We start from the raw sequence: 25,561 nt of genomic DNA, 5'->3' as shown, positions 1-25,561 counted from the left end.
TGAGCGAGCTTGGAGCAGGTCCCCCAAACCCATCAAGACTCAGATGACTGCAACCCTGGCCGACAGCTTGATGGCAACCTCATGAGAGACCCTGAGCCAGAACCACTTGGCCAAGCTGCTCCCAGATTCCTGACCTACAGAAACTGTGAGAGATAATAAATGTTAGTTATTTTAAGCTGCTACGTTTGGGGATAATTTATTATGCAGCAAAAGATGATACATAGGACTTCTCAGAGCACTTAATATGTTAATATAAATGTCCAAGATAAAAGATATACAATGCAACATTCCTCTTCATTATCTGGCCAAGGAGACCTTCTTTTTTTTTTTTTTTTTTTTTTTTGAGAATATTCTTCAGAAAGCTGATCTAATGATGTCTCTGGCCCTACAATTTGATGTAACTTCGAACCTTGATTTTGTGTCACGAGCAAGTCATTTATCCTTCCAGAACCTCAACTTTTCCCTTTTACAAAGTAGAAATAAACCATCTGCCTTTACATAAATCATTAATACAGCCCTGGATGGGCAGATTCTGAGCTATTTTTGGCTGGGGGTGGGAAAGAGCCTGTCTAGGTCCTAAGAGAATCTACTCACCATGGGGCTCGAGATGGCTCTGCAAGGTAGCAGGTGGGTTCAAGGCCCATTTCAGTCTTTGTTCCCCAGGCCGTTTCCACAAAGTGGTGAGCAATAGTGCCTTCTTCAGGCTTGCTCATAGCTCAAAGACGGTGGGTGTGGGCCTGGGCCCTTCTAGGCTAGGACACGAACCTCCTCTATCAGACTGGAAGAGCTTGTCCAGGATAAAATGGCCAGTGGATTCTCCCTTTCCCCACCCCCATCCCTATCCCTATCCGGGGGACATATCACAACCATGGGCAGGAAGGAACAACAGAACCTTCTCTGGTTTATTTCAGAGTAAATGTGACTTTCCTCCCTTTTCAATCTGTTCTGTCTTTATCCAATAAAAGTAAAACTTGCAAACCGAGGTGAAGTTTCAGGGTACATGACGGGTTGGAAATCCACTTAAACCCTACCTGCCCCTCTTCGTAAAAAGAAGACAGTTAAAAAAAAAAACTATAATGCAAATACTTTATTATCGAGTGACTGGTATTAGCTTTTTGTCTGGGCGTTAATAGCTCAAAAACCATACACCAAACCCAGGCTCTTCCACCTAGCTCTGCTGTATCATTTTTGTTTAATATATATATATATAAAGGAAAGAAGAGGAAGGAGGAAGAGAAAGAAAATATATCTGTATTGAAAGAATTATAAGCCAAAGTGCGTCTTTCTTGTTTTGTCCATATACACACATTGCACCATACATAAATAATTACATTGTAAAAATGACTCCATAATTACAAGTATAATATATATTTCCATATAATATATAAAACTTTATATTAAATCTAGGTAGATGATATCTGGGGTTTTCGTCCGTGGGGGCTGTGTCTCTGGGCATCGGCTCCTCTCGAGGCCAGCAGGTGGCTCCTCCCACCTGCCCCTCCGCCTGGGCCGCCGCTATCTGGGGTTGTTGAGGAGGATCTCCAGCCAGCAGGGGCAGGAGGTGATGAACTGCCGGGAGTAGCAGGGCCCCCAGCCCTTGGCGAAGCTGATGCGGACGCTGTTGGGGTCGTAGGGGCCGTCGGCGGCCTCCGGCTCGGGCGCGTGCTGCAGGCCCGAGCGCTCGAAGTCGAACACCTTGATGGAGAAGCCAGGCGGCACCTTGCGCACGACCAGGGCACGGCCGCCGGGCACGTCCAGCGTCGGGGAGTTGACGAAGATGGGGTGCTCGCCGCGGTTGTAGGCCCACACGCCGTCGGGCTCCTTGCTGAGCAGGATGCCGAAGCCGATCTTGCTGCGCGTTCGCCGCACCGACTCGCTGCGCTGCTCCAGGTTGAGCTGGCCCAGGCAGAAGCCGCTGCCCTGAGGTAGGTCGTAGAAGATGCTGACGGCCTGGTCATACACCGCGTAGAGGCGGCCCACGCGCGTCCGGTGCTCCCAGTACGCCACGCTGCACCAGTGGCTCGGCTTGGTGGCGTCCGGAGACATGCTGGCGTCTGTGGGACAAGCACAGGGGCCGCCGCGTTATTTGGGGTGGGGAGGTAGGTGCTGCTGTCTGCACAGTGGGAGCTGGGTAAGGTTTCCAGCATCCAGTGGTCATGTGGGCACCGACTGTGTGCCAGGTTGTCCTCACGAAATGCAGCACACAACGGGACATCTCTTTCACACACGCAACGTCACGCAAAGGAAGAAACAGAGGTCATGAGCCACACAGTGCAAGCCAGAGAGCACCTGCTGCATGCTAGATGCTGTGAACCAATAGACATGAACCCAACATACCCTGCCCCTGACTCTTCTGCTAGCAGGAGAGAGACATCTGCCTGCACCCCGGAAGGAGGGACTGACTGTGGGGCACCCACCGTGGACCAGGCATGGAGCACTGTACTTCTTATTCATCACAGCACATGGGACTCACTTGCTCCTCATGATCACTCTGCAAGGACGCCACCTTCTCCTCATTCTACAGAGGAGGGCACCCTGCCAGGATTTGAACCCACTAGTCCAAGTCCCAACCTGACAGGACTAGGCATTTGGGGGATGGGAGGAGTGAAATCACCACATTCAAGGACTCAAGCACAAGAAGGCGGGCTGGGGGTGGGGGGATGTGCCCCAGGACCCCTTCCGGCATGGAGCAGGGGGATTCCTGTGGTGGCCTTGTTATAAATATGACTACCTGACTGCTCCCTGCCTCAGCCTCAGTCTCCTGGTACCGCCCACCTGAGTTGGCTTTCTTGGCGGGAAATGCAGGTTGGCACCAGAACTGCAGTCACTTCTGCATGGCAGAGGAGCTGAGGGTCCCTAAATGACAAAATGGCTCCTCAAGGGCTCTGGAGATGGCCAGCAATTCTGAGGTGTGTGCTGCTCCTCTCTGGGCCTCAGTTTCCCCACTGTATAGCAAAGGGGTAGCTGTTACTGAAACCCCTTGTCACTCTGACTGGGGGCATCTGTGTGTCTGGAGAAGTTTAACAATTTTCTGAGACCAAAGTTCAGACCAGCACAGGCAAGGGTGCTCCCTGCTCTCACGTGGCCTGCTTCTCAGATTCCGACAGCTGGCCTTTCCTTGGAGCTCACAGCTCTGAGAAGCAGGCAGGCACCCGTAACTGCACAGTGAGGTGACATGATTTGCCTGCCACACCTGCTTCCACACAGGTCCCTGGCCAGGCCTGTGCAGAGGGAGGCATTCTGCTGGAGGCTTGACAGAGCAAAGACAGGTGCTTCATGGCTGTTTCTCCGAGGAAAACTGATCACAGTCCAACCAAATCCCAGAGGACAACACTTCTAACAGCTTAACCTGGGAGCTCGAGTGAGGCCAGCTCTGGCTGCCTTTACCTTGCCCTGGCCTTGCCCCTGCCTAGAGGTCCCAGAAGAACTGGGTGGCAGGGCCCCTGGCATCCCCTTACACACTGGGAGGCCCACCCAGCCACCTGGCAGGAAGCTGTCTGCCTCAGGACATCCTGGAGGCTGACCGCTCTGCTGTGGCTTTGGGCTGGACACAGGTCCAATGAGTGTGCCCCTTGCCCTGTGCCTGGTACTGAGGTCCCAGACACAGGTCCCCAAGTCTGCTGGTGATAATCCAAGTTCTCACACCAGCCCACAGCTTGGATCATTTTGCCTCACAGTCTCCAGCGAGGCCTCTGATACTTTCAGCTGATGGTCAGGAGAGGAGGAAGAGGTCCTGCATCCTGCCCTCAACTGAACTGCCCCTTAGCCAGTGGGCAATAATGACAGAAACAGCTCAAACCCATGGGAGGTCATCAGGCTGCAGGCACCAGGCCAGTCTCAGCAGGGGGGCAGTTGGAAAGAGCCCAACTGAGCTCCAGCCACCCCATGCCAGTGTCCCTCTCCCCACCCATCTATCTGGCATAGGTCTGGGAGCCCCCAGGGGCCAGAAAAGCAGCACTGTGCCAGCATAACCATGAAACTCCAGTACCCACATTGCTCACCAACCAACAAGAATTCCATGAGTGTGCCAGGTAGGGATGCAAAGAAGAGATGCCTGGAGTACACTGGGAGACGGGACAGGCAATGGCGTTCACGAGTGCCTTCTATGAGCTCCACCCCTTCTTCACAACAGCCTTTTTCACCTCTACTAGGTGAGGAAACTGAGGCCCAGGGTACACACCAGTGAATGCTGGGGCCGCCTCAGTGCCAGGCCACATTCTAGAGGGGAGCTCTTCTCCACTCTCCAGAGTGTTCAGCCCTGGCCCCTCCCTAAAACCTGTGCACTAAGCAAGTCCCTCTCCCTCCCTAAGCATCAGTTTCCCTATAGGTAACCATGACTGCTCTCATGGTCCATGAGTCCTAGAGGTGATTTTTTACAAGCTGGGGCATCACTACTCCCACTCTTGGAGGACTCACTGAGGGAGTGGTCACTGCTGCCCTCTTCACAGACAAGGCTCTGAGACAGCTGCCCAGCCACAGAGTGACAGCACTACCCTGTCCATGGAAAAAGGCAAAGTCTAGCTGGAGAAGGGCAGGGGCACAGGGCATGGGTGGAGTGACTTTCTTTTTCCCAGCTTCTGAAAGGTTTCTGGCTGGGAAGTCTAGGAGGCTGAGGCAGGAGGGTCACTTGAGCCCAGGAGTTTAAGCCCAGCCAGGGCAACAAAGCAAGACCTCATCTCTACAAAAACACTTTAAAAAATTAGCTGAGCATGATGGTGTACATCTGTAGTCCCAGCTACTCGGGGAGCTGAGACAGGAGGATTGCTTGAGCCCAAGACTTTGAAGTCACAGGGAACTGTCATTGTGGCACTGCATTCCACAGAGTGAGACCTTGTCTCAAAAAAAAAAAAAAAAAAAAGAAAGGCTTTTGGGTTGGGCGCGGTGGCTTACGCCTGTAATCTCAGCACTTTGGGAGGCCATGGCGGGCGGATCATGAGGTCAAGAGTTTGAGACCAGCCTGGCCAACATAGTGAAACCCTGTCTCTACAAAAAACACAAAATATTAGTCAAGTGTGGTGGCCGGCACCTGTAATCCCAGCTACTCAGGAGGCTGAGACAGGAGAATCGCTTGAACCCCAGAGGCAGAGGTTGCAGTGAGCAGAGATCCCAGCCTGGGCAACAGAGTGAAACTCTGTCTCCAAAAAAAAAAGAGGAAGAAGGAGAGGAGGAAAGGGGAGGGGAGGGGAGGGGAGAGAAGGGGAGGGGAGGAAGCTTTTCAATTCAAGGACAGATGGGACTTCCTATCCCCCTCCTCTCAGTTGCCCCCATCCCAGCCAGGTCAAACTCCCCTCATCCCCCCACCTCAAAACCTATGTCCCCAGCCTAGCCCCAGCGCTCCTTATGGTACCCTATGACTGGGGATGAAGCCACAGAGCTGCCCTTGGGCTGTGCCTGCCCTGGCCATCCAGCTCAGGGACACCCAGGGCAGGAGCCAGGCCCCATCCCCTGCAGCTTCCTTGGTTGAACAGACTGGCTTACACCTCATCAGGTCTGTGCTCCTAGCCAAGTCTCCCAGATTCAGGGACACAGACTGCCACTTCTGGGAAGCCCTCTCTGAACTGTTCCCTCCTGGGGCACCTGAACTGTAGCTCCTCCCTTGGCCTTAACAAGTATCTGTGCTGCTTGTCACTGCCCCCCAGTTGGTCTACACTCTCTGACTAGGAAGGGGTGGGTCTCCATCTATCCCAGGGCCTTGTACATCCCTAGGTCGCTCTCTTGGAACGTGTTATTAGGTTGGTGCAAAAGTAATCGTGGTTTTTGCCATTGCTTTCAATGGCAAAAGTCACGATTACTTTTGCACCAACCTAATAAAAAGGAAGAAGCCAGGAAATAAAATACGTCCTAGTGCCTGCACATTGCCCTCACCCCACGGGAATCCTGCCCAGCAGGTGGGCTGGGGGGCTCAGGCCTTCAGGCACTGAAGGGTGGTGGGTAAACACTGAGGTCCCTTGTCTGATCCGGAGCGGGAGCCGCCCGCTCTCAGTCTCAGGACTTCAGAGCTTCAGTATCTGCCGACATTGTCTTGTCCAAGAAGACCCAACACTTAGGGCTTCCACAAACCAACATGTTTTTTAACAGGGGAGTTGGGAATGACACAGGGCAACCACTGCAGCCTCGACCTCCCAGGCTCATGCGATTCTCCCACCTCAGCCTCCCAAGTAGCTGGGACTACAGGCGCCCACCACCACACTCAGCTATTTTTTTTTTTTCCTAATGTAGAGACAGGGTTTTGCCATGTTGCTCTGGCTGGTCTTGAACTCCTGGGACCAAGCAATCTGCCTGTCTCGATCTCCCAAGTGTTGGAAGGACAGACATGAGCCACTGCACCTGGCCGACCACTGCTTTGCCACATACAGACTTATTTTCGAACTTATTTGTATTTCTTTCACCACGGACCAATGAAAACTTAGTCTTGAGACTGACCTGTTGGGACCACGAATGGAGTCCAATAATCTGGTGACCCAAAGACAGCACCCTGGGGAGCATTGAAGGACTAGCCCAAGGACACACGGCAGTGGGCGGCAGACCTCCGGCCAGAACTTGAGAGCCCGGGACTCTACTTTAACCCATGCTGTGTGATCCAAAAGGTTTCCCAGTGAGACCGACCTAAGGCTGCCACCACAGACTGGATGTGTGGCCATCGATCAACACACTGCTAACTGTCCCCAAGCCTCAGTCTCCCTGTCTGTAAAAGCACCGATTCATAATAAAGTGCCCCACCATTCACACATCTTTGAATTTTCTGGAAACTCCAGCAAAATCAGCTGGATGCAGAAGGAAGGAGCTACCTTGTTTACCAGCCCCAGTGTTGGCCTTACCCTTCAGGGGCCAGGGATCTTTTAGTGGGGCTGGGAGTCACGGCCCAGGGTCACCACTATGGACGGTCTCAATAGTACTGTGCTGACAAGGCCCTTTGCAAACTGCCAAGCATCGTACAAATGTTAGGGATTAGCCCTTAGCCTGGCACCTACAGTGGAAGAGGTGCTCAGTGAGTGACGGAATGGAAGAACAAAGCAATGAATGTCTGAATGTCTCTGTTCCCTCACACATGTGCATTCAGATTTCATGTGGAGTGTCCAACACAAGCTGACATGCTCTCTGCAACACCACGAGTGAGAAGGTAGTGCTCCCCCTAACCTATGGTCCCCCGCTCTGTACTTCCCACAGCTGCACAGCCCCTCCTCCTACGTCTCTGAGTCATAAGCCCAGGCTGCCACTCAGGTGAGGGGACAGTCTCTTGCAGATCTTTTTCTCGTGGTGGCTCCTAGGTTGTGGCACCGCCATCTCCCACAGCCATCAGCCTAATTAGGAATCAGCTCTTTAATTGCAAATAAATACCAGGGAGTCAGACCCGAGTGAACAACATCAAAGATGACCGAGCTTTGACCGAAACTCCCGCTCACTGCCCCCTGCTCAGGGCCTGGCCTAGTTCCCAGCCCTGCTGGGTCCTGCTGGGAGGGTTCTGTGGGGAGGAGGAGAAGAGCTGTGTCTGGGGTGGATCTGGCAGAGTGGCACTAGCCTGGGAGGAGTCCTGCATCCTGGCCCTGATCAGCAGGTCATCTCCCTCCTTTGGCCTGTCTTCCCATCCGAACAATGGCATCATTACTCTCCCCAGCTCTAAATTTCCACGATTTAGTTAACGTGCCTAGGACTAGCAGCTCTAGTCCTAACCACTGAAACTCAGAAACCAGCTCAGATATCTACCAACAGAAAACCAATAAACAAAAACTAGGCACATTCAGCCAACGGAACACTACTCACCAAGAAAAAGGAGCACGCTACTGACACCAGCAACAAGGTGCATGAATCTGAAGAGCGTCCTGCTGAGTGTGGGAAGCCAGACAGAAGGTTCGCGTGTATTTCCACTGAGGCAAAACTCTTGAGAAGGTGAACTAATCTACAGTGCTGTAAATCAGAACAGTGGCCGGGTGTGGAGGCTTATGCCTGTAATCCTAGCACTTTGGGAGGCCAAGGCAGGTGGATCACCTGAGGTCAGGAGTTTGAAAAACCAGCCTGGCCAACACGGTGAAACCCAGTCTCTATTAAAAATACAAAAATTAACCAGGCGTGGCGGCCCATGCCTATAATTCCAGCTACTCGGGAGGCTGAGGCAGGAGAATCGCTTGAACTGGGAGGCAGAGGTTGCAGTGAGGCAAGATCATGCCACTGCACTCCAGCCTGGGCAAGAAGAGCGAGACTCTGTCTCAAGGTTAAAAAAAAAAAAAGCCAGGTGTGGTGGCGGACACCTGTAATCCCAGCTACTCAGAAGGCTGAGGCAGGAGAAGAGCTAAAGCCCAGGAGGCAGAAGTTGCAGTGAGCCCAGATCATGCCATTGCACTCCAGCCTGGGCAACAAGAGTGAAACTCTGTCTCAAAAATAAATAAATAAATAAAGCAAATCAGAACAGTGGGGAGAGGGAGACAGCTGGGAAGACGCACAAGAGAACTTTCCAGCATGATGGAAATGTCTGATTTCTTGATTGGAACTATGGGAACTTGGGCATGTGTGCTGTAAAAAGCCACACCCTGTACACTTAAGAGCTGTGGATTTCATTTTAGGTATGATACCTTGAAAAAATTTAAAAGAAGAAAGTGGTAATGTCTTGTGGCTATCCTAGAGTGGCCCCAGCAGGGCTCCACAGTGGCCCAGGGGACAAGCCCTGTTCCCTCGCTCCCGGTGGCACCCACATTCCTGCCACCAGAGGGTGGTGGCTGTCTGTGCCGAGGAGGAGGTGGAGGAGGAGGCGACTGGCCCCAACAATAGGCCTTCTCCCCTGCACAGAAATCGGCCCCTCCGTGGCCAGCATTCTTTCCTCTTGGCCTCTCTGCCCAGGGAGGGTGCTGTGAGCCCAACATGTAATTTTGTGGGGGCACGGGGGCACCAAGGGGGCTGCCTGCAGTCTGAGGGAGGCAGGGAGTGCTGAAATCCCAAGAAAAGCCTTTTGCTTCTTCGAATCAGCAGTTTTCTGTCAAAACAAAGGCCAGGAACGTTCCTGTGTGCTCCCCCGTGGACTGCATGCTCCAAGAGCCTGAGCACAAACTGCAGCCTGCTTTCTTCCGGCTTCCCGCTTTCCTTTTGGCCAGACTGCCCTGGACTCAGCCATCCCCTGCAGGAACCAGCGATGTGCCCAGCTTAGACTCCAGGGTTCAAGCCATTCTCAGGAGGCTGAGCCTGAGTCCTCCGGGTCTTCGGGGGTCTGGCCGGGAGGTCCCTGCTCCTTCGCCTTCCAAGTCTTTGCTGCTGCTTCACACCCACCTGGGCCACAGCAGCCACCCAGGTGGCTCTCTAGGGCTGGACGGAAAGGGACCCACTCAGCCCCTCGTTAATGGGCCTGAAACAAGGGCAGACAGGCCCAGACCCCACTGAGAGTGAAGAAGAGAGACTCGAAGTCTCAGAAGCCCAGAGAGGTTAAGTGACTTGCCCAGGGTCACCCAGCAAGTTGGTGGCAGAGCTGAAGAGGGGCACAGGGCTGGCTTTTTCAATCTCCTTTGCACAGGGCTGCACTGAGGCCTCCTACCCCCCTGGAAAACTCCTTTCTTCTGTCCTGTGTCATGCCTGTGGCTTCAAGTTCCTGTCCAACCGGCAGCTTTTCATCTGTGGCTCCCAGGCCTGGGAGTAATTACGTGGCCCTGCATCTGGTTAACCTAACACCCCTTTTAAAGCCTTGTTTGCCATTAGATAAGTAGTTTTTGTTATCAAACGTAGAGGGAAAAAGGAGTTTCCACTTGAGTCTCCTTTGTCGTTTTAAGCTACAGAAATGGCTTCAGTTTTTGCAGCAAGTCTAGAGATGCAGCACTAATTAGACGCTCTTTTTCTTTTCTTTGTGAAAGGAGGGGAAGACCAGTTGTTGATCTACCAGGCTCGGGTAGTAAAAGCAGAGAAGGAATATATAGAGGGCCATGTTAATGGTCAACAGCTTAGAACGAGCCTCTCTGCTGAACTCTTTCCAAAAGCTGGGCCCGGCTGACAGGAGTTTCCTCTTGTTCGCTCCCACCCACCCCTCCCCACCCCCAACCTCAACTCCAACACCTTTGGCTCCTAGAGGAAGCCTGGCTTCCAAGGGGAAGTTCCTAATCAGTCATTACATCACGGGCGGTCTGGCCACCACCGCAGCCTGCCTGTACAGGGCCACCTCGGGGGTTCTTTTGGTGGCTGGACTCTACACTGGCCACCACCCTCCAGACAGCTGCTCAGCTGGTCTGCTGGGGGTAGAGGGAAACCCACAAGACAGGGAGTGTGATGGGAACGGGGAGGCCGAGTGACAGCATCAGGAGGAGGGACACGGAGGAACGTGCAGTCCACATGGCTGAAGTGCAAAAACAGGCCCAGAGGTAAAGCGACTTGCCAAGATCACAGTGGAAATTAGCAGTATCCTGCAGAGGGGTAAAAGCACCGACTCAGGAGCAAAGGTGCCTGCGTGTGAGTCCCAGCTCTGCCACTCAGTAGCTGTGAAATCTTAGGCAAGTGCCTTCACCCTTCTAGGCCTCAGTTTCCTAACCTGTAACACCGGGATGCCATCACTCAAAAGAGGCACTGCATCATTTATGATTACTAATATTATTACCACCATGCAGCCTTATTTACATATGTATGTAAATTATATGATAGCGTGACTCCGCCTGTATAGTTCATAAGGGTATTCATATTCGGTAGTAACACGTGCAAACACAGTATCTGCCAGTGGAGTTGAGGATCAAGCGGAAGTAATAGTAGTCACGATAATATAATAAACTAGCTCACATTTAAGAAACCCTTATCAAATAACAGGCAGCATCCGAACCCCTTAAGATGCACCACCTCAACATTCATTCTCCCATCTTTTTATTTATTTATTTATTGAGATGGAGTCCTGCTGTGTCACCCAGGCTGGAGTGCAATGGCACGATCTCGGCTCACTGCAACCTCCACCTCCTGGGTTCAAGCAATTCCCTGCCTCAGCCTCCCGAGTAGCTGGGATTACAGGCACCTGCCACCATGCCTGGCTAATTTTTATATTTTTAGTAGAGACGGAGTTTCAGCATCTTGGCCAGGCTGGTCTTGAACTCCTGACTTCATGATCTCAGCTTCCCAAAGTGTTGGGATTACAGGCGTAAGCCACTGCGCCAGCCAATTCTCCCATTTTAAGATAAGGGAGCTGAGGCCTGAAAGTCTGGAAACATATCTCAACTCCTCAGCCAGGAAGCTGCAAAGCAGGATGTGAGCTTCCATCCATCTAGGCTTAGAGGCGTGGACTCCTTGCATTACTCCTGCAGTTGCAACGTGTGGGCTGCACAATCCAAGAGGACTTCAGGGCGATGGCACAGAGACCATGCTGTAAGAAGCCAGCCACGTCCACTCCAAGTCATCACGTGGGGGGGTTCTGCAAAGACTGGAAGTTAAAAGGGGTCCTCAGTGGTGACAGCGCTACGACATGCTGCCCACCTTCCTAGGAGGGTAGTGGGCTTTTCAAACACCATGCCCTAACAGCTATTTCTGGCCCCTATGCAGCCCTGTAAACACACTTTTTGGCTTTTTTTTTTTTTTTGAGATGGAGTTGCACTTTTGTTGCCCAGGCTGGAGTGCAATGGAGTAATCTTGGCTCACGGCAGCCTCCACCTCCTGGGTTCAAGCAATTCTTCTGCCTCAGCCTCCTGAGTAGCTGGGATTACAGGCGCGCACCACCACGCCCAGCTAATTTTGTATTTTTAGTAGAGATGGGGTTTCTCCATGTTGGTCAGGCTGGTCTCGAACTCCTGACCACAGAGATCCTCCCACCTCAGCCTCCCAAAGTGCTGGGATTACAGGCGTGAGCCACCACACCTGGCCACTTTTTGGCTTTTAAGTGTAGTTTCTCCCCCACACTCAAATATTCTGCCCCTCTAAAATACAAAAGCAAGTATTTTGTAGATGGGCTACACTCATAAGAATTCGTCTTGGAAAAGGGCTGCTGGTCCTGGCTAGTCCCTAGCTAGTCCCCGGGGAGCGGGAGGCGCTCTACACTCTTCATGCATGATCCTTTTTGAACTGTGCAAGTCCAGGAGGCAGAATCCTCCCCATCCTCAGGACAGACCCAAAGTCAGAGTGCAGCACAGGAATTCTGATGGACCAGCCTGATCCTGAGCCCACTGTCTCTCCACTGGGCCCTCCTTGGTGCTGTCATATGCTCCCTGAGCTCTCTGGGGTGGTGTTCAGAGTCCCCCAGTTGCAGGAGGGGTTTAGGAGTGATCTGGGGTATCGTGACGGTTGGAGGCCACCTGGCTGGGCTGTACCCAGCCTTCTCGAGACCGAGGGTTTTCTGCAGGCTTTTCTCTACAGAAAGGCCTTTCTTTCAGTCTCGGCGCCCCGACGGCAGCCTGCTCGGCCCCACGTCTCTGGTGGAACAAAGTGGCGGCCTGGGCTGTGATGGGTAAGGTTTCCATTCTTTTATCTCTTGCAGTACTCAAACAAATCCTGAACAGTTGAACTCATCTTGCAATGACACACAACAAGCTTTTTTGCCCAGGTCCTAATACACAGGCCTGCTCAGTGTCTCCTCCACAGACAGTTCCCCCAGGAGCTATTAGGCCTTACCACTCCAACGGCAAGGGGACCCACCAGAAGATGAAACCCGGGGCCCCACTCCCATAAGCATGCCTCTACCTGCCCTCCACCTACAGCTCACCCGTCTGGCCCTGCCGAAGAGATCGTCTCCCACCTGCTAAGGCTGTTCTGGGTTCCCGGGGCCCAGGCAGTATGACTTTTCTCTCCAGGTCCTGGGGCTCCCTGGTACGGGCTCCCTTCTTCACTACACTCTCTGCAGGCAGCCGTAGCTGCGAAGAGCCACATGGAGGCTGGTGGCAGAGCCATCTCCTGCATCAGAGGACTCATCCATCAGACTGCACCAGAAACAGTGGTGCTGCCCTCTTAAAAGAAACCCCAACAACTTAAGCCTGAAAAGGAGAAGACCACCTGGCAAGCAAACAGGGAGCCTCTCAGGCCCTTGGGGAGGAAAGGATCCCAGGTGGGGGAACTCTGGTTCCCTGTGTCCCGGAGGGAAGGAGGGGGGACAGGGAGAGCCAGGGCAAGATAAGCAGATTATAAAATCAGCCCCGGTTTTGAGAAGGAACCAGTTTCTGCAACAAAAGCCTCTGAACTTTGCTCCCGTTCCAAGTCCTCTTTTGTTTTAACACAAAGTCAGACTCCAGCGTGTGTTTGTTTGTTTTCTTACTCAGAGACCACCTGGAGTGGGAAAGCCTTGCTTTCATCATTGCCTCTGGAAAGGTTCTAAAATAACAGTGTACGGGACAATGAAGCTGGGTACCTCGGTTCCCAGGTGGCAGCTGTGAGATGGCAAGGGGCCCCCAAATCCTCCCAGCCTGTGGGTCTGTACTGCCTAATGGCCGAACTGCTGGATTCACTCTTACATCAGGCATTAAATGCCCAGTTTCTCCGACTGAACCCAACCGTGATGTCCCTGGCTAATCTGAGAACATAGAGACAAAATTGGCCCTTTGGGGGTTCAGAGAGGGACAGCTTGGGCATGCATCAGAGGTAGAGGGATGCTGGTTTGTAGCAGATGATGGTATGCTTCAAGAAAGCGCTTCTTGGCATGGCGTGGTGGCTCACACCTGTAATCCCAGCACTTTGGGAGGCCAAGGCGTGAGGATAACCTGAGGTCAGGAGTTCAAGACCAGCCTGGCCAACATGGTGAAACCCTATCTCTACTAAAAAGACAAAAATTAACTGGGCACCCGTTATCCCAGCTACTTGGGAGGCTGAGGCAGGAGAACTGCTTGAACCCCGGAGGTGGAGGTTGCAGGGAACCAAGATTGGGCCACTGTATCCTCGGCAACAGAGCAAGACTCCATCTCAAAAAACGTGTATTTCTCAAATACAATGTGTATTTCTCAAATACAATGTGTGTGTGTGTGTTTTTGGCAAATCTACTGCCTTAGACTGCTTAGACCCAATATAAAGCCATAAAAGCAAAGTACCTAAAAATTGCCCTCAGTTAGCCTGTCTCAGCTCTCGGGAACAGGCACCCACACTGTGTGGACATGTCCCAGGGGGTAACCAGGTAAGGTACCCACAGCACCCTCAAATGCTCGGCCTCACCATCTCCTGCCTCACTCAGCGTGCGTTTCATCCATCCCACTCTCTTGATCTGGAATGCTTCCTGAGACCACAGCTGATGGAGAGGTGAATTGGTGCGAATCTTCACAGCCGTGTTACTGTGGGCAGGCGACCACATCTCTGACAACCAGGACCAGCTACCGAATTTTGAGGGCCCAGTGAAAAATGAAAATGCAGGGCCCCTTGCTCCGAAATTATTAAGATTTTCAAAATGGTGAAAGCAGAGCATTAAGTTAAGCAGAGACCTCTTCCAAGCAAGAGCCCTGAGTTACCCATACATTGGACACCCATGGAGCAGGCCCTGCCAGGGGCTGGTTTTCTCCAGGAGATTAGCTAACTCGTAGGGGTTAAGGTATTTAGAGAAGGGCCTGACAGTAACCGGCACTCGGTGACCATGAGTGTCCTTCCCCATTGCCCAGTACTTGTCAGAAACTTGCTCAACCATCCAGACACCACTGTCACTTCCTTTGGAGAGCCCTTGGGTCTCAATCATACACCCCTCTTCTGTGACACTCTAATTTCTGCTGTCAACAGAAGGGTATGTGTCTCTACCCAACTCATCCACCAGCGGGCTGGCCTGGGATTCAGCTAGCCTGATCTCTCCTCTCCTCTCCAAGGACCTGGTACTATGTGGCCTAACAGAGGTGCTCTCAGCAATGGGGAACTGAATATAAAAATTCAGAGACTAGAAGGGGTTTTGGAAACTCATCTACCTCCTTTCAAACCCAGCCCCAGGTTTGAAAACGGCACTGTGGCAACATTGTTCCCATTTAACAGATGGTACTACTGATGCTCAGACATTAGGATGTTAGGTAGGTGGGGAGAACCACTGTCCCCATTGGCTGATCCTCATGATGCAGCCTAGTTAACAGAATGACAAATTAGCTTGCCATGTGTGAGGCTTGTTTTAGTGGATCAAAATAAAATAAAATCACCTAAAGCCTACAAGTCATCTTACATGGCAAAGGGGGTGGATTACTCTGGCTTACTAAGTCTTTGAAGGTAAATGGGACAGGGAACATGGCTTTGAATGGAAAAGCAAAGAATGGGGTGGAGGAGCTGGTTTTCTTATTTGCAAACTCTCAAACGCAAGCCTCATCTAACACCAGTTTGTTCTTATTTACCAACTAGACAGAATCATGTGACCTTTGCAAGTCAAACATACCTGCCTCGCTTTACACTAAAGAGATAGGCTGGACGTGGTGGCTCACGCCTGTAATTCCAACACTTTGGGAGGCAAAGGTGAGAGGATCACTTGAGCCTGGAAGATCGAGATCAGCCCTGGCAACATAGCAAGTTCCCATCTCTACAAAAAAAAAACAAAAACTTATCCAGGCATGGTAGCATGCTCCTGTAGTCCCAGATACTCTGGAGGCTGAGGTGGGAGAACCACTTGAGCCCAGGAAGCCGAAGCTGCAGTGAGCCATGACTGCACCATTGTACTCCAGCCTGGGCAACAGAACACGACCCTGTCTCCAAAAAAAAAAGATGCAGCTTGGGATAATCACTCCAAAATTAAAAGTACAAAAATGGGGCACTAGATAATAATCCTTGCATTAAATCCTTTCCTTTAAAATAGGCTTTAAATCCACACCTCTTTGGTGAATGCAGAGGTCTATATACTGAATTTTCTTAAAGTGAGGATTGCCTCGATAGATCTTGGGCTATTTCTGGAACAAACAGGAATGCTTTATAATTAGCAAAAGGCTAATATTGACTGGAGAGACTATTAATCCACAATTAAATACTAATATTTACTGCAGAGAAGGCAGTAACACGAGACTTGACCGTTCCCAACAAAAATGTTGCAAAATGCCCTACTGGCTTGGCAGAAGCATATGGCTCTGCTGTGGCTACCCTTCTATTCTCCGTGGCTGTGCTACTGTGCAGGCAAGCTGAAGCTGCTTGACGCATCCATGCCAAGCGTCCAGGCTGAGTTGCCTTGTTTGATTGGGGTGAAGGGTGCAGAGGAGGGAGAGACAGCCAACCAGTACATCCATCCTACCAGGCCAATAGGCAGACACAGCCCCATAGAGAGACCCCAGGACCCACACCTCTACCCCAAGTCCAAGACTGGTTTCCAAGGTAGGAGGAGGCCAGGCTTGGTTCCCACAGCCCATGCCAAGAAGGTGGTTCTATCCTCATAGATGGTAATAGGGGGAGTATTCTTTTGAACTGTGGAAGGTTTCCCAATTCTGCAAGGCCATTCATAAATGACCTTGTTTCAGCTTATGGAATATAAAGTTCAGAGGTTTGGTGACTGCCCCACGGCCTACAAGGTTAATGACAAAGCGATCAATGTTCCTTCCATTGCCACTGCCACCCGCCCAGCATCTCGAAGAAGGTGAGTTATTATCTCAGTAACAGTTTCGTATTTCTCAGAGTGATTCTTTAGCCTGTGTCTGGGTAAAAGCACACACTGTGTGACTAAAACCAACACAGCAGCAATAATGAGGGCAGTGATCACAGTCGTCACCAGCTTCGATTGGGTCTCACATCCCCAAGGTTAACCTTTCAGTGAAAATGGGCATGCCATGTTTTCCACGATCCAGTTCATAACTGTAAATTTCTTCTAGAGAAGACAAGAGTCCCAGAGAGACATCTGGGCTGAACTTGCTGATGGCAATGCCCAAGTGCCTTCTAGAATGGTCTCCCCCTCTGGAGGGCTGTTTGCAGCTACAGGGACCTACGTGATAGGTGGGAGGAGGGAGCGCCTTTCCTGAATCACAGGGAGGCCTTGCTGGGGTCTAGCTAGCAAGCAACTTACAGGCATGGGCCCAGCAAACATTGACAGAGATTCGCTAAGTAGGGACCTTGCTTAGGGTGCTGCAGACACCCTTTTGTCATCTCTGGGTCTCCTATGGGAATCCAGTGGCTACTGAGTGCCTATGTCCACGTACCCCATCTCCTTCAATGCTGAGAACAATCCTAGGAGGCAGGTATCATTTTACAGAGGAGGAAATGGAGGCTCAGGGAGATTAAGCCCCCTGCCTAAGGTCACACAGCCATCAAGCCCCAGTCCGAACCCAAGGCAGTCAGCCTCTGCAGCCATTCTTCCTGCCATTCATTTCTCTTCACAGAGTACGTCCTGAACGGGGCTTAACTTCTAGCCTGTACCTAGTTCCAACAGGCAGTCAGCACAGTCCCTCTCCCTGACATCTCCCACGGGTGTGACTCGCGCCTCCTCCACGAGGCTGGCGCCTGCCCCCTGCCCCCCATTCCTTCCTCCTCCCTTCCCCATGGGCACAAATGGCCCTGCAGGACGCCAGCGTCTGCATTCCTAGAGCACATGCCCAACTCAGGCCCACTAAGGAGGATCCTGAGTAATTCAGCCCATAAATCATGGCCATTGTGAATTTCCCTTTTAGCCACAGGCAAAGTCAAACTTTTCCTTCCCCCACTGTAGTTAACCACTCTTTGTTCACTGTATCTCTTTCAGCTCCGTCTGGCTGGGGGCCAGCTCTCAATTATTAATTAATCTGGGAGGCGCAGGTTGCATTCCTGGCCACCTAACCACTTCCTCCTCAGTGGGGAACTTGCAGGCCGGGCCTTTTGAGTTACATCAAGCGTCTCACAACATCCCAGCCCTGTCTTGTGGCCACTGCTGCAAGCAAGGACGTCTAAAACCAGAGTCAAAAATAACAGCAGAAAACCCGAATACCCAGAAGTCACCCTTCCCAGCTCCATCCCAGAGCACCAGCCCAACCTGCCGCCATCATCATAAAGCCACGACACACCTTGGTTTCTCCTGTCTGTGAAATGGGGAGACGGGCTGGGCGCGGTGGCTCACGCCTGTAATCCCAGCACTCTGGGAGGCCGAGGTGGGCAGATCACCTGAGGTCAGGAGCTCAAGACCAGCCTGACCAACATGGTAAAACCCTGTCTCTACTAAAAACACAAAAAGTAGCAGGGTATAGTGGCGGGCGCCTGTAATCCCAGCTACTCGGGATGCTGAGGCAGGAGAATCGCTTGAACCCGGGAGGCAGAGGTTGTAGTGAGCTGAGATTGTGCCATTGCACTCCAGCCTAGGCGACACAGTGAGACTCCATTTCAAAAACAAACAAACAAAAAAAGAAACAAAGAAATGGGGAGATGTTCCCCCACTGAGTACGGCTGTGGTCTGTGTGTAGGAAGCGGGTGTCAGCGAAATCAGCAAGCCCTCCCTTCTGGTAATTCTCACTCGTCGGAAAGGGAGACACCAAGACCTACGCAGCAGTCCTGAGGCTGGGCCGGAGCAGGGCTGCTTCTCCCCTTATCCACTCACTTTCTCCTCGCTGGATGAAGTAAAGTGCCAAGCGGCTGGGGTAGAGGGGACAGCATGGGTGAGGGCTGCGACTCAGCCTTATTAAAGTCATTTATGCATCTTCAGAGGTAGTGAGGGAGAGGACAGAAGTATGACCCCTCTTTGCTGGTCAAATTTTTGGGAGGCCTTTGAATGGACAAACACCCCGAGACACAAAGGGACCAACCCAGGTATGAGATGGAGCCCGATGGCGGTGAAACCCAGAGGTGAAATCTGAGCACAGTGTCTTTAATTGCTAAAAGTAATAAAGAGCTTTCCCTCCTTTTAAGTTACAAGTTAGAATGGGTACTTGATGTCAGCAGCAATGCTGAACCTTTGTTGCTAGCTGGATGGAAGACAGAATGAAGCCGTGAGATCACAGAAGGACAAAAATGACAGAGGCGACCTACCATAGCAAGGACAAACACTTATGTGGTCATTGCCATCCAGTGTCCTAGTCTCCTTTTGGTCCTCTCCCTCCTCTGGACCCATACACAGCTTACAATATGTCAACCTCACCCACAGTATCCACCGAGCTATCGACTGTGAGCTCCAAGGACTCAGCACCTTTGGATACACAGTCTAGGAAAGGTCTTTCAATCTCATGCTTTCTGCCTTCCATGTTATATCTGCTTTTGATGTGATAACACAGATGACTTGGCCCCATGTCTTCACATACTCTAGGGAGGAAGGGACGCTTTTGTCTCTTGGCTTCCCTTCCCTAAATACTGAGGCTTTCAGATAAAGCACGAATCCCACCAAGATAAATTACTGGGCACATACAATAAAGTACCATGAATTAGGACTCATAAATCCAGAGTCTGTAATAATTCCGAAAGCAGCTGGGTCGAAGCTAAAAAAAAAAGTTTTGATAAACAAATGCAAAATATAAATAAGGTCCAGGAGAACTGTTTATCCTTCTAGCACTGTGTAAACAACTGGCATACCAATTACAAACTGCTCTTATCTGTTCTCAAAAGCAGATCTCTGCACGACCTCTATCAGGAAATATTATCCAGTTAGTATCACAGTCTACGGTATTTGGAAATCACAAAACCTGGTTTCTTAGACAGTATCCTTTCCAATTGCCCACCATCCAATCAGCCTGAACTGGTGAGGAGCCCCTGAGCCGTGAGTGTTCTTGCTCTGTGTATCTGGAAAGGAAGTCCCGTGGATGGCTGAGGCTCCCCAGCCATGCTCTGGTACTCAGGGCCGCCCCGGAAGGAGCAGCTGCCCTTGGCTCTGACATGCCAATGTGCCAAACAGTTATCTCCATGCCCATCTTCGAGAAGCAGTGTTTCCTAGGGCGTCTGGCCAGGGGACCCTGCCAACACGGGCATTTCTAAATGGGCAGGGTGGGGCCCCACCTGAGTGGAAATCCCTCAGGCGTCAACTGCAGTAGATGAACCAAGGACAGCCCACGTTTGTGGCTTCCTTGGTGATTTCCATGTTAGCTGGGCCCCAGGTTCTCTCCCTGGGAGGAAGCAGCATTTCCAACCCTGGGAGGGACGATAATAGGAATGAAGAGGGGCTGAGAGGCCCCAGATAAGCTGGGGAGTATGGAGTGGCAGGAAGAGGCCCTGGGCGAGGTGGTGCAGCCATCGAGTGGAGAGGGTGCGTCGGTCCTGGCCCGAGAGGGACAGACTGCAAGGCCCCAGAGAGGTGGGCAGGGAGCCAAGCTGGAAATACCAAGGGCTGCTCCAGCTCGAGGAGACTGCCCTGCCAAGTCAGGGAGGCGGCACTGACAAGAGAATGGCAGGTTCCGGCCGGGCCAGTCCCCAAGGGCACCAAGTCAGGAGCAACCGCCTGTGTCTCTGGGCACGTGGGGGCTGGAGCCATGCCAGGGAGACCCAGAGCCGCCAGTCTCCCCAGGGTGCCCCTGTCCTGGTGCTACCCTGCAACCCACTGGCCTGAGGACTGCAGAGCCCCACCAAGTGATACGCTGACCTTGTGCAGGGAGTCAGGTCTGGCCACCGGGCTGGAAGGCTGCTCTTCTCCCCTCACCTTCTGTCCCCTAGTTCTGGAGGTGCTCGGCAGAGCTCACTGAGCCCCGCATGCAAGGGGGCCCTGCTGCCGCTTGCCTTAAGGGCACTTTGGACAGCTTCTGGCTCAACAAGACCCTGACCGCACCCACTGGGTAAAGGAAGCAGCCTCAGAAGGGGATCCCAAGACTGGCAGGGATCTCCCTGCTGTGTCCTTTGGGGACAACACCTCCATTGGAACAGGGAAGCCAGGTGTATTGGTGAACTCCTTTTTCTCTCTCTCTCTACCAACTCCTCTGCATCTTCCCCTGGGGCTTCAAAAATTGCTATCAGGTAAGACCAACAAAAACACTGCGGTTGGGGCTTGGCACTGGGCATGCACCCTGCCACCAGATGGACATCTGCCACAGACACCACAGGTTCTGAAGCTGACCCTTCATCAACGGTACAGTTTGATGGGAAGGATTCTTCATCTGTATGTCTAGAATCTGAGCATCCACCAGGTTCAGCCCTCTTTTCCCTCATGGCATTTACTCTAAAACTGGCAGACCCACACAGAGCCACTTCCCAGCAGGTCCTCCTTGTTGGAGTCTGACCACCTCTACCTCCCCCAAAGCCCCTCTCCAGAGAGTGCTCCCACCCCCCCAACCCCCCCACCCAGAGGGCTGCCCAGGCCTTGAACACAGAGCGCTCCATCCAGAAACCCTGGAAGCAAATTCCCTGAGGGGAAAGAGCGGATAGGATGTTTTCAAGAACATTTCATTGTGGGTTTGGGTTTCAGCCAGCAGAAGTGCCACTGAGGTGCCAGAGAGGCGTTTCCTTGGGAGACTGGACCCCTCTCACCTGCTTGCTAAGCGCCTACTGTGTGCAAGGATGCACCCGCGCAGGCACACGGGAGGAATGATGGATGCTGTGGCGAGGGAAGACTGGAGGTGGAGAGAGGAGAAAAGAATGCGGGAGTCCAAGGAAATCAAGGAAATTTGTTTCTGTAAACATCGTTCCTTCCTGCTGGTCAGTTCCAAGTTTCTTTAGTAGGCGATACACGTGTTATTTTTTGCTCTCACATTGAAAGAGCCCTCCCTCAGACTGGAAGAAGGACACAAACACTCTTTGCTGCTGGCCTGCAGGAGGTGAGCAGTCGCCCAGGACTGAGCCGACTGCAAGCCTGGAGACATCCCAGCCTGGGAGTTCTGAGCATCACTTCCTTGCTCCCAGTTCAAAATGGACTCTGGTGTCTGAGGAATCCGCACATCACCCCAGTGGGTGATGTGACTGTCACGGGGTGAGGTGGGCATGCCACCCTTGGGTTGGCAGAAGCTCTGAAAAGTACAGGGTGCTGTGGAATGCACTGTCTAATAGCAACGGCATGCGTATTTCAAAGAAACCTGGAGGAAGTCAGGGGAATCTAAAGCATTCCTTGGGAATGTCTGGGCTGGAGATCATTCGGCCTGACCTCCTCCCTTTACAGAAGAGGGACCTAAGGCTCAGAGAGCAGAGGTCACTCATCCAAGATCATCCAAGAGGGTAGGGCCTTACAGCTAGGGCTGCTGCCTCCGAGAAAGGGCCCCCGTCCTAGATACCACCAGGCCCAAGGAACGGAGACAAATAATCCTGGTGAGTCCAGCCAACATGAATTATTTTTGCAAAATGGTCTGTTTATTTGTTCTTGTGGGTAGAAGGGAGCGAGTCCTTCCTCGCATTGCTGTCGGAACAACTCCCCGCCTGTGCCTGAGAAGTGACCCGCCCCGGCTGGCCAGCACCACCAACTCTCAGGCAAAGGATGTGCGTTGCAAAAATGGGGCAAAGTTTCCTATTCTGAAGATAACATTGTAAGACACAGGAAGTCTGAGAGCAGAGCCTGGTTTCCAGAAAGGCTCTGCACACCCGTTCACAACCCCTTGCATTGTACGGGGCTGCTAGAGATCCTGAGGCCGAGGGTGGGGCAGGAGGAACGGGGACAGTGCTAGGAAGTGACAGAAGCCACAGACCAAGTAAGAGCCCAGAGAGGAGTTTTCCCAGCTCCCAGCCTCACTGCGCCTCATGGCCATGCAGACACCCCTCTGAGTGCTCCCACCCCCCCAGCTGAAAAATAAAAGGGTTAAAAGAGGCAGTGTTTCTCCTGCCCTGTGTCCAGATTCCCAGGCCCCGCCCCTGGATATTCTGATTCATGGGTCCTGGGTGGAGCCCGGGAATCTATGTTTTTAACAAGATTTAGGAGGCCCCTTTTCTGACTCTGATAGGTTATGATCCCTCGAGAGGAGGGTTCAATGGCCTGGCACGGTGGGGAGGGAGCTAGCTTCCTCCAGGGAGGGATGACAGGGGCAGGAAGGAGACCAAACCAAGTTCACTTCCTAGCATGAGATGGACATGGTTGGTCCCAGTGCCAAGCCTGGGAGACTGGCCGGGAAGGCGACACTCTGGAGCCGTTGCGGATGGCCCTGATGAGTATGTCTGGGTGTGTTTGAGGGCAGGCCCTTGGGACACTGTGCACCTCCCTGTGGGATTTGGAGTCAAGGCCCACAGTTCAAACCCTAGCTCTGCCACTTCCTAGCTGTCTGTCTGGGATGAATGCCTCAGCCTCTCTGGGCCTCAGGTACATGAGACCAGGAGCAGCCACGAGGATGAATCATTGGAAGGGGGCTGAAGTATTAATCGATGACAAGTCCTTCAAGCCTGTCACGTGCCAAGCACGCCCTAGTTCTCACAACAACCCTACAACATAGATGTTCTCAATTTTCAAAGTCACCGGTGACGCGGGATTCACAAACATCCAGTGTGACTTACGCTCTGGCATGCAGCCTTCCCCCAACGCTGCCTTCCTTCCCTTCTCTGGATGCAACAGGCAGTCCCTAGCACCCATGACGGGCACTGCTCCGCACGGGGCACCAGGAGACCGAGACACATCTCTGCCAGCAAAGCTCCAAGTCCAACAGGAAGAAAAAGCGTGACCACAAAACAGTATTATAAATGAGGGCAGCGAGGCAAGGAGCAGAAAGACATCACATCCATCTAGAAAGGAAGGTTAACAATCAGGGATTTGAAGGCTGAGCGCAGTGGCGGGGATGGTGGGAGGGACGGGGAGGAAAAGTGGCATTCCAGGTGTGGGGAATGGCATGGGCAGAGGCACACGGGCAGAAGACAAGGCCAGAATGGTCTCATTTGACCAGACTGCAGAACTTCATAAGGGCTAGTGAAGAACAGACCACGCAAGGCCCTGATTATCTGGCCAGGATAAGCACCTGTGTGGTGGGCACAGGGATGGCAAGGTGTTGAGCAAGGAGAGCCAGGACCCAACCAGTTCCCAGGTTCAGGTACACACACCCCAACAGAGGGCAGGGACCCTGCTCACACTGCCTCTGGATCTCTGGATCCCACCTGGTGCCAACAAGTGGATGCGACTAATACTAGAAGACAGGTGGATTCCACAAGAGCAAACTTTCGGACCGTACAAAGTACTGAACATTCAGAGCTTTTGTTCCTGGTCTTTATTTGTGAAGACTATTCAGAGGTAAGACAGACCACCTAGCTTAAAAAATAAAAGGAGTAGACCAGGCACAGTGACTCATGCCTGTAATCCCAGCACTTTGGGAGGCCTAGGAGGGTGGATCACAAGGTCAGGAGCTCGAGACCAGCCTGACCAACATGGTAAAACCCCAACTGTACTAAAAACACAAAAAATTAGCAGGATGTGGTGGCACTTGCCTATAATCCCAGCTACTCAGGAGGCTGAGACAGGAGAATCGCTTGAACCCAGGAGGTGGAGGCTACAATGAGCCGGATTGCACCACTGCACTCCAGCCTGGGCAACAGAGCAAGACTCCATCTCAAAAAAATAAGAAAGAGAGAGAGAGAGAGAGAGAGAAAGAAAGACAGAAGAAAGAAAGAAAGATGGAAGGAAAGAAGGAAAAGAAGGAAGGAAGGAAGGAAGGAGAAAGAAAGAAAGAAAGAAAGAAAGAAAGAAAGAAAGAAAGAAAGAAAGAAAGAAAGAAAGAAAGAAAGAAAGAAAAGGAAAAGGAGTGAACGAAGATCCAGCAAAGTACAGTGGGACAAGCATCTATAAACGTATGCACATGTAGATCATCAAATTTACTGTGCTGCATGCAGTTCACAGTTGCAAAAATATAGAACCAACCGAAGAGCCCATCTATCAATGAGTGCGTAAAGAAAATGTGGTATTCGGAATACTACCCAGCCATAAAAAGGAACGAACTAATGTCCTTTACAGCAACTTGGATGGAGCTGGAGTCCATTATTCTAAGTGCAGTAACTCAGGAATGGATATCCAAATACTTAGGATGTCCGCACTTCTAAGTGAGAGCTAAGCTATGGGGATGCAGACACATGTAGAGTGATAGAATGGACTTTGGGAATTTGGGGGTAGCAGGGAGGATGGGACGAGGGTGCACTACATATTGGGTACACTGTACACTGCTCAGGTGACAGGTGTACTAAAATCTCAGAATTCACCACTATGCAATTCATCCATGTAACCAAAAACTGCTTGTACCCCAAAAGCCATTGAAACAAAAAAGTTTACTGTGTCATTCATGAATATTTCTCTCTCTGTCTCTCTCTCTCTCTGTCTCTTCCTCTCTCTCTCTGTCCACTAGGTCTGTCCACTTCTGAAAGCACAATTATAAAGCCCCACTTTTCTGGGGGTTTATCAATTCTCTTGTTTCTGTCCATTTTTTATTTAGGTATTTCAAAGATACGTTGTCAGGTGTACAAACATACTTGATTATTGTACCTTATAGATCGTTTTGGTTTCTATATAAATAAGGAATCCGCAAAAGAGAAATGTGGCCTGCCAGCTGATTTTATCGACTTCTTTTGGAATGTAGGCATAGTCACTGTTTTATGTATTATCTATAGATGTTCTCGGGCTGCACTGGCAGAGCTGAACGGTTGCAACAGGACTGTGTGGCCTGCAAAGCCTAAAATGTTTCCTATCTTTTTTACAGAAGCAGTTTGCTCTGAATTCTGTAGAATATGCCTCTCAGTTCCTGCTGTTTTGCCTGGAATTTTATTACTTCGTGTTAATATTGCTCCTCTTGCTTTCTTTTTCTTTAGCATTGACTAGTAAGTCTTCTCTCCATTCCCTTTAGTTTCAACCTTTCTCCATAATTTCGTTAAGGTGTGTCTCTTCTAGATTAGCATGTAGCTGGATGTATAAAGACAAAATCTGAGAGTATTGGAGATAGAGGCT

General features: G+C 51.5%; 1 protein-coding gene across 2 annotated transcripts in view; it reads right to left on the bottom strand.

Moving 5' to 3' along the window:
- Positions 1 to 1,072: 1,072 nt before the first annotated feature.
- SMAD6 (SMAD family member 6) overlaps positions 1,073 to 25,561 on the bottom strand; it is an 82,702-nt gene continuing 58,213 nt past the window's right edge. For both annotated transcript variants that reach the window (XM_035258969.3, XM_002753264.7), the window contains one exon: positions 1,073 to 2,054. In XM_035258969.3, the coding sequence (XP_035114860.2) occupies positions 1,404 to 2,054 (651 nt within the window). In that variant the 3' untranslated portion in view covers positions 1,073 to 1,403. The remainder of the gene's footprint in view (positions 2,055 to 25,561) is intronic.

This window comes from Callithrix jacchus, chromosome 8 (genome assembly GCF_049354715.1).
Source record: "Callithrix jacchus isolate 240 chromosome 8, calJac240_pri, whole genome shotgun sequence".
Lineage (NCBI taxonomy): Eukaryota > Metazoa > Chordata > Mammalia > Primates > Cebidae > Callithrix > Callithrix jacchus.
Note: the sequence above shows the minus strand (reverse complement) of the source record. Positions and strands in the feature narration are given on the sequence as shown.